The following is a 16,891-nucleotide window of genomic DNA, read 5'->3' as shown; positions in this document are numbered from 1 at the left end:
ACATCTGGGCAAATGGGTGAAGGTGAGAGCTACACCAGCACAGCACATGGTTTCTTCTCTTTATGTTTTGGAAATGTTTTTGGAGTAACAGACACCCTAAGAAGAAGAAATGATAGTACTGGCCAGGTTCTCCTGCTCTACCTTAGTCATTTTTGGATCAGGAAATTCCCCCCACCTTAACTGTCCTCTCTCTTCTTCATTGCAAATCATAGTTAAGCAAGTAAAATCCATCACTTACTTTTTAATCCTCTCTCCAAATGATGCAATTTCTTCTAGGATGCTTTGAACAGCTATGATGACCTTTTGAACCATTTGGATTCTTTCAATTAATCCTTTTTTTTCAGATTCCTTTTTTAAAAAGAAAAAAAGAATAGTCAGTATTTGCTAATTTGCTAACATGATCACAAATATGTGGGGAAAGTAAGAGATTCCCAATATCATCGATGTATCCATGAACCCGATCGTGAAGGAGAGAAAACCTACCCTGGATTTGTTACATACAATGAACATAGAGGCATACAGTTCCTCAGTACATGTGCTGAGGTTTCTTCATCTTCTAATACAAATCAAGTGCAAGATTTCAAACCAGGCTTTCAAAGAAGAACCCAGTTGCACGTCAAACCAGAAGAGGTGCTGAGCACCCCTGAGTCCAGCCGACCTCTACGGGGAGTGCTGGATGCTGACTGGGTGCTTAGTGCTCCTCGAGAAAAAGGATATTCTTATGCAGAACTTTTGAATATCACTTTTCTGAGCTTTGTAGACTCCCAACAGCCATGCTGTTTTCTGTATATAAATTAACAGAAAGATACTGATACAACTTTCTTTTTTTTCTTTTTTTCTTTTTTTTTTTTTTTTGAACATTCTGTATACACAGACATTCTTTTACTGGAAAAAGAAAAGAATCAAAGGAAAAAAATTACATTTTCCTTTTACAGCAACCATCTCACAACTTCATTTCTTACTGCTTATTTTAGGCAACAACATTACAGGACATTACTACACATGTGCAGAAATAAAAAGGAAGCACAGAATGAATTAAAAATCAAAATGACTTAAATCAGCCTTGGAAATCAGTATACAATTATCAGCATTCAGCATTTCTTTGCCAGCAATCTAACACACATACAGGCATGCAAATTGGTGGGGTTGCAGATATTCTAGCAAGAAATCAGCAAAACATTCACTTATTACAAAATGCAGAGCCCTGGACACTGATTTTACATCACTTTTAGACTCTACAAAACCAGCTCAATTTAGAAGAAAAGAAAAAAAGAGAGCTAAAGAAAATTTAAGTTGTCTTTTAACCCCTCAGTGTCCAGGGAGGGGAGATGCTGGTACAATGCAAGTCACACCCATGTTCTCCATGGTCCCCATTGGGCAGGGCAGAGGAAGGGGTGGGTGAGAGTGAAAAGGACCAGAGATGTTCAGATCAACACTGGCTGAAATTTTGCCTTTGCATTGTGAGCCCATGATATTTTGCTGTGCAGGAGAGAGGATCAGAGGCTAGTTACAGTTGCAACAGGCCACAGAGGTGAAGCCTCATAGCTACAGACTTTTTTGCATTACCATGCTGTGAGCGGGTCTGCATACATCTGAGACAGGGCACGGCACTATATCTATGTGTGCTAAAATAACATATGAACCATCCTTGGATGCTAAGAGCCAGACATGACAGCATGGCCCATGTAACCCTTAAAAGCAAAGGTTTGAATTACTTACTGCACATTTATCTTCACAGTAATTTTTGAGCTTAAAAAGCCAGCCAAAACCACCATGGAGTTATCAAGCTCCAGACATTTGAATATTTGCCTTTAGGTTGTGAGTGCGTGCACAATGAATAGAAGCAAGATTTTTAAATAATCACACATTCGGGTGTGAAAATGAGTATTTTTACATTAATAAAACAACCAACAAAAATGAAACCCTTCGGGTGTGAAATAACCCCAGAACAAAATAAATAAATAAATAGTTAGTTTACGTGAAAATAGCACCAAAAAGTCATTTTCACACAACTCCAGTTATAACCTTGTTAGGCTTAAATGTAAATGACACATTAGGATTATTTTTAACTATTCCTTCACTAGAATGGTGCAACAGTCGCTTAGTCATAGTTGGCTTTTATGCAGCAAACTTGCAAGTAGAAGTTTAGAACAGTTCATGGAGAAGCAGCCAGTGGGAATTTCATTCTATCCAAATTCAGACAGAGGGGTAAAGAAACCATTTCAGACAGTGATATTCCAGGGCAAGCCTACTCTTGCTACCCGGAGCTACAAGGAAGATCATCTAACAACTCTATCTACATCATGCTGACTTCATTTACACGTCTTTGACTGAGCTTGGAAACATAGTGATAATGCACTTTAATCAATACAACATAACTTCTGCTGCAGCCACCAAGCTGACTAAAAAAAAACAAAAACAAAAAACAAACAAAAAAAAAAAACACCATTTCACAGGATACAATGACAATTGTATGCGTATCTTTACCTAGCATGCACAATAAAATTACTTTTTTTTTCTTCAAATTATAATAGAAAATATGCCTAACCAAGGAAAAGGCAGTCTAGGACTAGACAGTCTTATAACTGAAATCAGAGTAATTGGGCAATAAAATGGGCTACCACTGCCCATGCACTAAGCATAGCACTGTCTGTGCAAAATGATTTCAAAACTAGTCAATGTATTTTCTTTGTTATTTTTGTTTTGTTCTGGAAGTCTGCAGTCTAAACACATCCACATGACGATTAGGTCACCAGTCAAGCAGTAGAGAAGCAGAGAAATGAAGTACGATTAATGGGATTTTCCAAATTATTTAGGTTTTTGGGTTTTTGAGTGCCGCATATGCTTTCTGAAGTCAGTACCTCACACAACACTGTCAGAAGCAGTAAGAGTGTTCATAGTCCACAAAAAAGATAGTCATTGCTCCATTTATTAGCAAATGGGCAACTGCCACGCAGAAGTCTATTTTTGAGCATTACCACACTTGTGGAAGATGTAAAAAATAATCGTAAATTCATCTTCCACTAAAAACACTTTTCCTATCTGTGCAAGGTCCCCCTCAACCAAGACAATTTTTCTCCATCCTCCTGAGAAATCATTCTTTCTTGATTTCATTTGGACTCAAAATATTATGCTGCTTAAAAACAGGGTTTGGATACCCATGGTTCAAAACCACAGCTCAGTATATTTTCCTTGAATTAAAAATAAAATATCCTGCGTGTTTCTGGCATTTTTTTCTACAGCCAGTCATGAAACTTCCTTTCCTTCAAGGCCTTTTTCTTCTTTATTTCTTAGCTGATTACAGCACTGTGGGTGGACCAAAACTAGCCTGGAGCCTCTGGGAAAGAATTAACTCCATCAAAATGAACTTACAACTGAGAATTAATTATATAATCAGTGTGCTACTTCAAATCTTCCTTGCATATCCTGATTTAAGAAACCTTCATTTCTACATTAATTGCCTGAACAAAAACACAAAAGGGGTCTTACAAAAGATTAAGCTTGTCAGGAGAAGAAGGAAAAAAAAAAAAAAAAGCCAAAAAGCAGCAAATTCAGAAATTAAGTCTTTTGTGTCCACTTAATGCACATCAGCTTGAACTTTTACATGAAGACACAAAATTGCTCTGCAAAAACTGCTTCTAGATTTTTCTGTCTGAAATACGTAACAGTTAACAAACAAAACATGTAAATGCACACAAAGAGTTACTACAGTTCTGTGATCTTTTTTCCCTTTCCAACAATGCTGTCCTGCTCCCAGATGTTGCAAAGACAGTTGCAAAGAAAAGTCTCACATGAGTGCAAAATTGATGCACATCCAGTGATGGAGACTTTGAAAGCGTGTGATATGTGGCCAGGAGGGGACACCTCCAGCAATTCATGAATGGTGAGCTACAGGCCACGAGACCTACAGAGGAAGAGACTGTATTTTATTAAATTACCAATTATTTGCTCTGCCCTGCAACAGAGACCAAATAATGCTAGTTATTGAATCTACTCTGGGGTGAAGTATTCAGTACTGAATTAAAAACATGGATGGTGGAGCTCTGCTACTTCTTGTGAACATTTGTTTCCGTGATTAATAGCTGTCATCTATACAAAAGCTAAAAGCTGTTCCCTATTTTTTTTAATTCATCCTCCAGATTTTCTTTTTTTTTTTTTTTATTCTGGATATATCCAGAACAGTAAGCAACAAATGCAAGAGGAAAAAAAAATTAAAATTGTCCTAAGTGCATTTTTGATGTATACTGCAAATATCATATGCACATAACTAACATTTCAGGTTTGAAGTTACGAAGCTACTTAAAACTTCTAATACTTCACTTGGATTTCATATAAAACACTCTCACAAAAAGAAATCTAGCATGCAATTTTCAAACAAGTGGTATTCATCAGCAAATTTTTGGCATGCCAAGGGAAACTCAATATATAAAGTTGAAAAACACTGGGGGCAAGGACAAGGAATAAGGGGAGGAGAAAGAACAAACAAGGATACAGGGATTATTGTGAAAGGAGGAAGAAGGACACGGGCAAACAAATCAGGATTGAAAATTTAGAATATTTTCAGGAATAGGAAGAATTACTCTGCCTAGCTTGGGCTGGCCTAGCTTTCAGGATTAGCTTTTTTACAGTAGCTATTCCACTATGTCACCACTGCTAAAAGCACATTAGGGCAATGTTTTGCCAGGATTTATCCCTTGTACTGCATATGAACTCCTCAGTGTGTTACCAAGGAACAAGACTGACAGAAAGGGGAAAACAAAAAAAACTCAGGCGTGCATGCTTTTTTGCTCCACTATTCCTCTGGGTTTTGAAAACCATGCTGTAGTTATTTAGAGAAAAGGAGACCTAACTGAAATCGGATTTCACTTGCAACTTGCTCTGTGCTTGACTGCAGAACTCCAAACTTGCCGCTGTCTGGCAAAACCCATGCCAGACAACATCTTAAGGCCAAAATACTTGTAGATGAAGAACTTCTGAAACCAGAAAGATTTTATTGCCTATAAACAGCAGACCACTGTCCTCTATTGTCTGCAGGGAACCGTTCACTAACAGCTTCAGTCTAGCAGCAGAACGAAGCTCTTGTGGGAGGTGGCAGCCATGGAGTGACAGACAGTCTCTTGGTAGCTAAAATGAATTCCAGGCAGAGCTTTGAAAATAGACACCACAGCAACCTTGAACTGGATCCTGCCTTCGGTGGGAGCCAAGGGTGGCTGAAACAATCCCAGCAATCTGCCTTGCTGAGTCACTGTCTTGCCCTGTGTTGTGATGTCTGCTGCGTGTCAAGGAGGGCTTCTCGGCTCCTACAGGGGGACGGGCACACAGAGAGGATGGCTGCCAAACTCTGAGCGATTGCCTCGTGCAGTCCCAAAACTGTGCATCACAGGATCGTTTTGTTTATTAACACCATACTGCAAATGTGCCTGCCTGGCTGTGGAAATTTAGCGAATCTGAGTGTACTTGAAATAATTACCAAATAGAGGAAATGCAACACATACAGGTCAATTTATGCTCTCAGTTAAAAAGGTGTGAAATCTGGAATAATTCCACCAGAGCTAATAGAATTACTTCAGACTGATATGAAGGAGAGCACCATCAGCCTTAAAAGGACATATTTCAAACTCAGGGCACATCATCCTACAGCTAAGTCTGGGGGGCCACTGGCAAAACAGCCAAAGACAACCATCTCATGCCTTATTAACAAATGCTCATGGAAAACATAGCGCCACACTTCCTTTGCTCACGTTAAACAAATTTCATATATGTGCAAAGGACCAGAGAGTCTCCTAAGCCAAACAGAGTTTAAGATTCTGTGGAGAGGCTTAAATCATGGCTCTGTTGCTTTCCCACAAGACAGACGTGAAATACAGAGGGTTTAAGATGCATTTTCTGTACTCGTACACATTTGCATAGAGATATAAACCCAGAGTCTGGCGATACAAGTCTTAAAGCGATATCAACAGTCACAACAGAATAAAACACCATTTATGTGCACAATGACTAAAGAAAAAACTCATCAGTCACCTTTTATCTAAAAAAAAAAAAAAAAAAAAAAAAAAAAAAAAAAGAAGAGGGAAGAGGAAAAGAAAGAAAAGAGAGGAAAAGAAAACAACTTTAAGAAAAAGAAAAAAAAGAAGTGCTTTCTCCTGGAAATACACGAGACATAAGAACAATCGCACAGTGGTTAGACAAACTACTGGATCATCATCTATAATCTAGGTAATGATCTTTAGCAATTTGGGGTACAAGAGGAAGATAGACCTATTCATACATCTGCCAATTCAAAAGAAATTTTAAAAACTTTTTAACTAGTCAGAATTTTTAAGGGACAAGAACTCCCTAAAGCTTATGAGCTCAGCCCGGAAGCCTGATTGGTGCTATTTAATATTCCTCCAGAGATTTAGAGAAGTTAGAGTGTTAGTTTACCTACCTGCAGGAAAAGCAGAAGAATTTTACACTCCCTAGGGCTGCTAAGGTTTATATTTGAGGAGAGCTATGCAACAGTGCCTAGGATATATGGAAACCTCCCTGCCCCCCTCCCTGCCTTGAATTTCTCTATCTTATCACTCCTATACCTATGGATGGTTTGACTGATGGTGGGCCATGATGATGAGACAAGGATGTGCCAAGGTATAGGGTGCCTACAGATCACAAACAATGCCACAATGTAAAAGAGAAATAACAGACCATATTTCTCCCAGTTTCTGGTACAAAGGAGACTTTGCAAAGATGAAAGCATAACCAGAGCAATCCCTGCACTCTGGCGTAACCAGAAGTTGATTAGGTTAATAAGAAGCTTGGAGAAAGCTCACAGAAGTCATAATTGTGTCTTAAGTGATATCTGGGAACTTTAGCTGAGATAGCTGCAAGACAGGACAATTGTGTGTGCTTAGAAGTGCATCCTCCAGCGTACCTCATGCAAGCTGCAGAATCTGTCCCGTAGTATTTGTTATAGCTGATGGAGAAGCCTGACTTATTCATGGTCTGTACAATGACTTGTTAGGAAGCAGTAAGAGAAGAACCACAAAGAGTCCACTGAACAGAAATCAGCAACTTAAGAGAGTCCACACCTACACAAAAACACACCTTGTTTTGTTTTTTAATGATGCCATCTTGGCCACAATTTTGTGAAGAAGGTGGGTCAGCCTTGTTAGTCTGAACGTAACCTTTGTATGATGGGGTATTTTCAAGCCTTTACCATCATTTTTCTTCAGTTATCTCAATGGGAGATGTTGAAATATTATATTGCAATTGTGGTATTGAAGAGGAAAGAAAAAAAAATAATGAAATTATTTATACTTTCAGGGAAGAAAACAATGAGATGATATTGTCTTGTATGACCTTTCCTAAGTATGGGGATATAGCATCTTACACAATAGACTCTTGGTTCATGTTTCAATTACTGACCTTTACTGTGGAGAAAATTAATGCAATTTTCATCATAATCCACCCGTACAAATAAGATCCATACGGAAGGTTTCCACATGCTGAATCTAACACAAATGGAAAATGTCAGCTGTTTGCTACTGGATGAATTTGACTTTAATTTGTTCAGCTGGAGTCTTTTTGAACTGTGCTGATAAAAGTTGGTACATTTTTTGTACCTATTTTTGACAGAGAATTTCGTATATTAAAAAGACTGAGTTTTTCTTCTTTGGGGACCCCACACGCCAAAAGAATAGCCATGAGGTACTAAAAATTTCTTGTAAGTTGCCAGCTGACTTGGCTTGAAGTCGCAGTGTCATCTAATCCTTCCCTATTACACCCCATTAGCCAAGCATGGCTCTTTTGGCTCATCACTGGATGGAGACCCTCCAAAACAAAAAAAGGAAGTGCTGTTGATTTATTTTTGTCTCTGATTTTCTTTTAAGTCAGTTACCAAATCTGGAAATAGTAGTAACTGTTCCACCACACTATCACCTCCTATTTCAGAGGAAATGCAAACTTTTATCCAGAAAACTTAAGATCACAAGAAGACTCCAAAACTCTTTACAGTCGGGTGCTATGCTACACTCATTCAACAAGGTGACCATCTGCTCTTGAAACTTTACAGTTGTTGTCAAAAAAAAAAAAAAAAACAACAACCAAAAAAAAGTAAAATAAATAGAAATGCTCTACAATCAGATGACTCATGATTTAAGCTGCAAGCAACTTGTCTATACCTTTCTACTGGCGGGCAAAAGATATTTCAGTGATGTAATTTTAAAACAATCCTTATTCAGACAGTCTGACAGACCCCAGAGCTGACAGGACACAGCCTGAACTCTACATCCAAGATGGCACAAATCCGAGAAGGCATTCATCTATCCAGCAGTTTATGCCAAAGGGACACATCTCTCTTATCTTTTACAGTCCTCCATGATGGTATTCGGAAAGGACAGAGAGGGAACGAATGGAGGAGTAGGCAATTAAGCCTTGTCATTTAAGACAGATAGTTTAGGTGGAGGGAGTTAATCTGCTCTTGGGTTTTTTGAACTAAGCATCTGTGTATTTATAATTTGTAAACAGTTCGTCTCTTAGAGGGTGTGTTACAATTCCCAGAAGCATGGTCTGTTATGTCTAACTTGCAGCAGAACCCAGAAAGGCTATGTGTGCGACTATTTTCGTACAACACGATGATAGGAAACAGAAACAGTGACCTTGTATACTACAACCCAACTAACAGATTTCAACTTTAGGAGTTCTTGTATTAGGGAGGAAAAAAATACACAGACTTCTTTTTAAAGTATAGTTGTCTGTTTAAACGTTGACATTGCAATGAGATAATGTCATAAAATTACATTTTTCTTACACTCCCTAGAGAGCATTGGCCACCCTCAGACTTGGAAAAGTCACTTAGAGTAACCTAATGTACTTAAAGATGCAAGTCAGAGTGCACACATGGTCTAGCAGCGGTGCAAAGGGAACGTACTCAAGACAGCATGAAGACATTAAGGCAGTGCTACAAAGCACATGACATGGGATACACATAATGGCTGGCAATTCTCTAATAATTCTATGTCTGAATCTCATAGACACGTAACACTAGTACACAACAAATACAAGTTATGAATTATCATTGCTGTCATATTGGGATATAAAGCATTATCTTGATCAGAAAGCCTGATGGAGGTGTCCACTGAGTTGCTTTAATTAATTCTTTCAGCTCTCCATTTCTAAGGGCCTTTACTGCATGAAAGGGGCAATGTTGATTACAGCAAAACAACTGAGCCAAATCATTGACAGCTCAACATTGACTCTCAGGATTTTTCCCAGACTACAACACTTGGTCAAAATAAACTAAAAAAAGAAAATGATAGTGGAGTTGATTAGCAGGGGACAAAAATGCAAAGTGATTAGATCCATACTTAAGTGTCCCAAATGAATTTATAGAGAGAACCAAAGTCACAAAAGTAATAGCCAGGGTAAATCTGACCTAGAATATTTTGGTTTACAGCAATTAGTCTGTTGCACATCACAGGCAGAGGACTGTGTATGTATTTAATACATTTTCACATGTTTTTCCACCTCAGCACTTGAAAGTAAAAATTCTGGAAAACTAAAAAAGAAAAATGTAAATAGGATTGGTTCCAGAGGATAAAGATACACATTTAAGCATCACACAGAAAATACAGGCTCAATATATACTGACATCTAACATTGAGTACCCACAAAATAGAAATTATCAAGTTTTAGAGGGATAACATTCCTTTGAAAATAATTCAACTTTCATTTATCAACTTCTGCTTAATTTCAGATATTGATCCATTTAGTTGACCAATTTTACAATGCAAAGAATTAAATATAAATAAGAGAATTTAAATCATTATTGTGCATTGCAAGAAACCTGTAATTTAACTGGCTTGTCTAAACTTCAGTTTATAACTTTGATGGGTTTCTGGTTGTTCATCAAAATATAACAACCGCAGAAGAGCAGGTTAAATTTAAATAACTATTTCCGTCAATTAGTCTGCTGAGCTTCAATTCAAGCATCTTTGACTGAGAGTTAAGGTGCACTTGCTAACTGTGGTATTGATTTCCTTCTCAACGATCAACAATTTCACTTTAACACTCTTAAAACAGAATATTCAAGAAGATTTTATTAACTTAGTATGCAATTTGAAAGTTTCACATTGCCTTGTGAACATTTTCTTCCTAACAGCTAATGTTTCTTTGCATGCTGTTGCTCGTTAAATAATTCCTCACCTTTTAGCTCTGAAGTATTTATAGATTATCAGATCCTCCTTCACTTACTTATGTTTTTTCAAGCTGTATACATTAAATTCTCTTAATCTTTCTTCATATGTCACGCCCTCTAATCCTTTTATCATTTGTCACTGTGGTTTGATAAGGTTGAAAAAAATCCAATGAATTTTTCATAGTGAGAAGAATGAGTAAGTATGCTCTAATAAAACGAGGAACAGGCCTCGCCAATTCCTATTCTTTCTACATTTCAGCCAACAAACTAAAACCATTTTTTCCCAGGCTTTAACAGAAATATTGAGAAAACTCTAAGCTGTCCTCCAGAAATCACAGCAATTCTGGCCTACGAGAATGGAAATACTAAATAATTTGCGGTAAGCCATCAGTGCAGACTGCATATCCAACACTCGCAATGGAAGCGATGAGGAATTTTATGTACTTACCTTGTCCACCCATAAACATATGGACACATACGTGAACATGTGTTTTATGATTTCAAGCACACAGCAGATTCAAATGCTCAGACTGAAATGAAATTCACAGGTCTCATACAGCTAATGCCATTATTGAATGTTACACAAACCAACCAACCTTCTCAATCTTTAAAGTTTGCTCAGCAGCAAACTGGTAACAATTATTTTCCCAGTTAATACAGACAATGAACGGAGATCTCAAGGAGATAGGGTGATGGGTTTGTGCTCTCCTACTTTCCTTCTGATTCTAGCTAACATACCATCATGAAATATGCTTACCTTATCATCCTCATCGTCATCTTCATCCAAGCCCATAAGATCCTGCAAAAGCAGATGCCCACATTAGAAAACATTACACTTAATTCTCAGTGGCAGGCAACATTCAAAAAGCTTATGATACTCCCACAATGTTTCATTACACAGTTTTCTCCCACTTCTATTACAAGTCATTAACAAACCCACCACTTTCACCTTTCAGAAATAATGTTTTGTATTCAAGGACTTTTTTTGTGACGGCTTGAACAAAGCATGCAATGCCCTATACAAATTTTAAGTCTACATAAAGCATTAGTGGTTGTGTCCAGTAGTTTGAAGGCAACAGGCTTTCAAATTCATTGCCAACTTTAACTATCTGTAAACAGCTTTGTTCTTAGTCTGACAAATGAACCAGTCGGCATGTCAAGGCTGAGGACTCTATACTCAACTTGTTCCATCCTCGCTGCTACAATGACTGCTCCCTCTCTTTAGGGCCATTACTGAAGCATTAGCTGGTAGAAAATACATTAGTATAAACATAATCAATCTCATGAATCACATTCAGATTTCTATGCCGCATTATTTTCTCCCTTTAACTTCTGTGCTGACAGGTAGAGGAGAAAACAAAAGACTTGGCTATGGCTTGAAATTAGGAGCACTTGGCTTTCAATTCAGGTATTTTATAAGCTGAGCCTCCAGGTTCTTCTTAGTTATTTAATAGGTGTATTTGAATCAGTGTATTACAAGTTTAAATACAGATAACTATAAAAGAATGTGAAGAATCAGAATAAAAGATGTTTGGGATTTGGTTTTTATTCTTTTCCAGAAAAAGAGTTTCATCTAGTACACACGTGTACCGAGAACTCAGATATCCAGACTTACTCCTTGGCTCTCTCCAATACCCAGAGTAGTTGAATTAACAGTGATCATGGTTTACATTTCTATAGAAGCTCCCATCTGTAAATCATAAAGCATTTTTACCAATATTCATGACTTTAGCCTCCTGGCAATTGGATCATGCCTACAAGGTTAATACTGTTATCCCCATTTTATAGCACAGAAATCAGGGAGAGAATATGATGTCCTCTTTTCCAAAAACTCTTGTTCTCTTTCTTCTATATACACAAAATGTGCATGCTGGCACACAGAAAACAAAAGTAGTGCCAAGATCTGAAGAAGCAAAAAATAAATAAATGAATGTGCAAAAAACACTGGTATTTTGAAGAAAACCTTTTGTCATCTGCAGGACAGATGTGACTAGAAGTAGCACCTGATTGTCTATTTTTGACCTACAGATGGTTAGAATCACAGGCACACATAAAAAAGAAATCAGGTAATATTAAAGGCACTTTGACTACTTGTTCCATATGATCCCAATCCTACAAAGCTCTTAGGCAGATGTGTAATTTTGCTTATGCAAAATACACCCCTGAATTCCACAGTATCTCATTCCTTGCAGGATGTGTGTGACAGAAAAAGGGCAAACCTTCTGCTGGACCTTTCTTCGGTACTGCTACAATTAACTTGCATTTTCAGACACAAGCTTTTTGTAGCATCTATCCCAATGATATGCTCCTCAATCTTGCTGACTTATGTGAGACAACTCACTTGAATATGCAACAAATTCACCATAGGAAGAATAGTAGGTGCTGAGAGGTAGTGTTCGTGTATTTTTTCCTGGGTAACCTAGCATTATTTTATATTGCCTTTTGTATAAAAAATAAAAAAATAAAATAAAATAAAATAAAATAAAATAAAATAAAATAAAATAAAATAAAATAAAATAAAATAAAATAAAATAAAATAAAATAAAATAAAATAAAATAAAATAAAATAAAATAAAATAAAATAAAATAAAATAAAATAAAATAAAATAAAATAAAATAAAATAAAAAAGATTGGCTGGGATTCTCCCACATGGGAAGTTCTCATTTTCTTGATGAAATAAAGTAGTCACTGGAGACATACAATATCTTTCTGTGTTATTCTGGACTTAGACGGAATTGAAGAAAAGCACTTCTTTTACCATTTATCTTCAAATCAAGTCTACATCCTGGTCCCTATATGGAACACACTTGCCCTGTGTTCCAACAATCTTTCCATATGGGGGCTGATCAAAACTGAACTAGAAGCAACTTTTGTTGCTAATGCAATAGCAATTGACCTTTTTTAATCCTAGGATAGTATCCGTCTATTTAAAATCCGTGCAATCGATTTGTGTAAAGGTAGGCTTCAGGGGTACAAATGTCAATCATATTTTTTATCAGAAATTAGAATATTTAGTTCAGCTTATATTTCATTCTTGTACTTGTTACACATTCTAAAATGGAACATTATGGAAATCCCTGAATTTCTCTTCTTTAACTATAATTACTAGTGTCATGCAAGTAAAGACAGTGGGCAACAACAGTCTCATATCTCAACAGCTGTAATTTGCAGCATGTAAATATATTGTGTGTGTTATAATCTTTTTTCCTTTTTTTTTTCTTTCTTTTTTTTTCCTCCTAGGTCAAGTTAAAGAACTGAAGGTTAACTTTAAAAAAAAAAAAAAAAAAAAAAACATTTAAAACTGGGGGGACAGGTGGGAGGAGTAAGTTTTTCTTCTTGAAGTCTCAGATAATCCAACAAGGTTTAAAAAACAACTAACTTCACTTTCAGCCTGTATTGACTTTCCTCTTCTGTGAATCATGAATCATCAGCGTGATGCAAAGTGTAAGAGCAGTGGGGGCATGGATCTGGGGGTCTTGTCATTTTGTAAGTCTTTCTTAATTCAACTTGGTTACAAAATCACTGCAAACCTTTTTAAGTGAAATCCCCCTCCTCCTACATACTCTTGTCTTCTTCCCCCTACTACACTGAATGGTTTATTGCCTGAATTGAATCAGAAAAATTGAGAGGGTGGAGGTTTCTTTTCAGTAACTTTGAAATAAAAATGTTTAGCTACACAACTAGCTTGATACCATTAAAATGCATGACAACTTGCTCAAGGGCAAATTCAAGCTGGGTCTGCCAGAAACGTTACTGCAATTTTACTTGCCTGGGCATCTTGGGTGGTGTTGACCTTCCCTGTTCTGACGAGGGAGAAGTTGTATGCAAAGAGCACAAGCAGAGCCAGGGGCACCATGTACAGTTCCACGCTCCACACGGTGACCACAAATACCTGGGAGAAATAAAGCAATAGAAGGGAGCATACAAGTAGTAAGTAAAAAGACATACAAGACGGCCTTTCAGTCATTATCCTGATGTGCATTCATCCTTGAATCTCTCTTAACCTCATTCATATTCTCATTTTGGCAAAGAAAATCTGCTTGCAAAGTGTACTCTCTTTCTATTCTGTTTGAATCCATTAGGCTGCTATTTGTTAGCTTCTCCCTCCCTGTTTTTGGTGAAGGCCATAACGTAAGTTTGGTCCAAAGGCATTATTCACTCCTTCCTGGGACTTCCTCAAGCCTGAACAGTCTTTGTCATTAATGCTAGAGCATAATAGACCTGCTGCACTTCATCAAACCCTAATTGCCAGCCTGTCTTTCACAGGCTAGAGGAGTTTCTTCTTCTTGTGTAACAGGAGCCATCCACCTCTCCAGTTGCTCAATGAGGGATGCTTAGCAAATTCATTTTCACAATTAATCCGCCTGTGTTCTTGGCATAGCAACACAGAAGAAAGACCATCACATTCCAGGAGGCAAGGCTCTAGGTTGCATGTGATGCATTATTTTGGGAAAGGATCCAGCAATCCTATTCTCCATTCCCATACATTTGCCATTTTCCAGCAAAGCATATTCTGATTTCAATGGTTTCGTGGGGTCTCATTACCTAGAAAGGGTATGAGTTTGTATCTTCAGAGTGGTGTCTGACAAAATCCACTGATTGCAATAGCAGAAACAAAATTTTGAAGTTCTGTTCTGCAATTTGGATCGGCAAAACATGTAACCAATATGATGGGGAATTGAAAAAGCACTTAGTATTTTTCAAAAATATGATACCAAGCCAAACTGCAATCCCATCTTACAAGTACCATTGATACCTGAATATACTCCATACTTGGAGTGGTTGGAAAAACAAAGTTAATTATCTATATCCAGAACAGCCATAAAATGCATGTTGTGATCCCATTTCCTTTTCTACTCTCACATAGTGTTTTCAAAAGAGCGACCTAATGCCTGTAGTAACTTTAAGCTATTTTAAACAATCTCCTTTAAAAACTAGACACAAATACACTTATCATATTTTTCTTTCCCCATAGGAATATCTAAAATGATCAGGAAAAAAAAATTCAGAATAATACAGGTAAGTGAAAATAAGTCAGATCCTTCAGTTAATGCATCTCAAACTGCAATGAGAGGAAAACTCTGTGTGATTAGAAAGTTAAATCTCTATTTCCATTAATCCTTGGTCTGTCAGACACTATATATGAAGGCAAGTCTGGCTTTTTTAGAATGGGATATTTATGGCAACATATATTGTGTTATGGACCAAAAAGTCTAGCCACAGTGTACCAAAACACTACTTCCCACTGCATTCAGTGGGGTGAGAATTCATACACCTAAAAAACAACAGCTGTTGTAACTTTTAAACAAAAAGGCTTGCCTGACATCAGACAATTGGCCAGTTAATATCTACCAGGGCCAAACATAAACCAAGAAACAATGACTGTATACGTAGCCCTGCCCAAATAGCAGTAGCATTTTCTAGAGCAAACCTGATTTTATGTTGGCTGTTGCTATGCAAGGAATTAGACTGTCATCTTGTTCAAGGCATTTGTAGGCCAGTAAAACAATCTTTGAGATATATGTGTTCATAAAATGGGCTGACATCCAAAAAACATATCCCCATACTATTGATTTGCAGCTTAGGAACTTAGAAGAGGATTAGGTTTTGATTTCTTTTTGATCATGCTTTTCAACATACTAAAATATTAGAAGTGATAATGATTCCAACAGTCAAATTTCATACATAAGCAAGGCAACCAAAACACAAGAATGCTGGCAAGAAGGCATGATACTTGATCTCTCTTACAGGAGGCATCAAAAATTGTGGTATCTCAAGCTAAAAAGAAAAAGTTCCATAAATAAAAAGTTTTAACCCAAACAAATTCTTCTGAAGCTATTCCAACTCTCTTGAATGAATGAATCTTTGTTTGCTTGTAAGATAAAGTGAAGGTGATACCAGCTCCCATCCCACCTCAAGCATCATTCTAAAGAATGAGGATATGTTATTGCAAATATATATGCATATAACAATCTAGGGTATATATATAAATAGCTAAAAATAGATGCATACACAGATACACACCTGATTCTTATGCAAACTCCTTTATATAAATTCACATTGCTAGGTATGAATTCAAAAAATTGATTTCAGCCTGTTGGAGAAGGTTGCATGCACATGATGTCCCTGGGTTATATGTGAACTCAGTCTCATCTTAATGCAGCAAAAAGACTCCACTGGCAGTCAGCTATGCAAAGTCCTACAGAAGTCAATGAAGCTCTTGAAGAACCTCTCTTCATTCATTCAGTTGCAGGACTTGAACCAATTTTAGTGCATCTGTCATCATCCTATATGAACATCGCTCCGCTCAGTTGCAAGTATAATACAACCTTGTAATCACAGGTCATTTAGGCAAGATACAAAATCAAGACCTTGGTGATTTTAGATCCAACAGTATATTTTGTGTATTATTAAGTTTCAGACCTTAAATAAAACTTAAAATCTAATTACAAAATCCCAGTGTAGTCTCAACTGATAGCTGAGGCATCCTGTCGCTTCCTTTCTAATGCTGACTGGTTAATCAGCTGCTGAGTTATAGCTCAGACAGCGACACTTTGATAGAGCTCCCACATCTACTTAAGAAGAGTTGCTTTACTGCTACCATCGCAGCAGAGGAGCTTTCATTACTGTGACACAACACAGATACAAGACAAATTGATTTAGCTATTCAGAAATTATTTAGCCTCCGAGGTATGGGAAATGATTGCTGTGAACAT

At 37.1% G+C, this 16,891-nt stretch overlaps 1 protein-coding gene across 11 annotated transcripts in view; it reads right to left on the bottom strand.

The window, feature by feature from the left end:
* Positions 1-16,891, bottom strand: part of MCTP2 (multiple C2 and transmembrane domain containing 2) — a 154,850-nt gene that overhangs the window by 10,062 nt on the left and 127,897 nt on the right. For all 11 annotated transcript variants that reach the window (XM_021266633.4, XM_013091756.5, XM_038185162.2 and 8 more), the window contains 3 exons: positions 13,945-14,067; positions 10,932-10,973; positions 239-348 (listed from right to left, as the gene is read on the bottom strand). In XM_021266633.4, coding sequence (XP_021122308.4) covers positions 239-348; positions 10,932-10,973; positions 13,945-14,067 — 275 coding nt within the window. The remainder of the gene's footprint in view (positions 1-238; positions 349-10,931; positions 10,974-13,944; positions 14,068-16,891) is intronic.

This window comes from Anas platyrhynchos, chromosome 11, assembly GCF_047663525.1.
Source record: "Anas platyrhynchos isolate ZD024472 breed Pekin duck chromosome 11, IASCAAS_PekinDuck_T2T, whole genome shotgun sequence".
Classification (NCBI taxonomy): Eukaryota; Metazoa; Chordata; class Aves; order Anseriformes; family Anatidae; genus Anas; species Anas platyrhynchos.
This window is presented reverse-complemented; position numbering and strand designations above follow the sequence as displayed.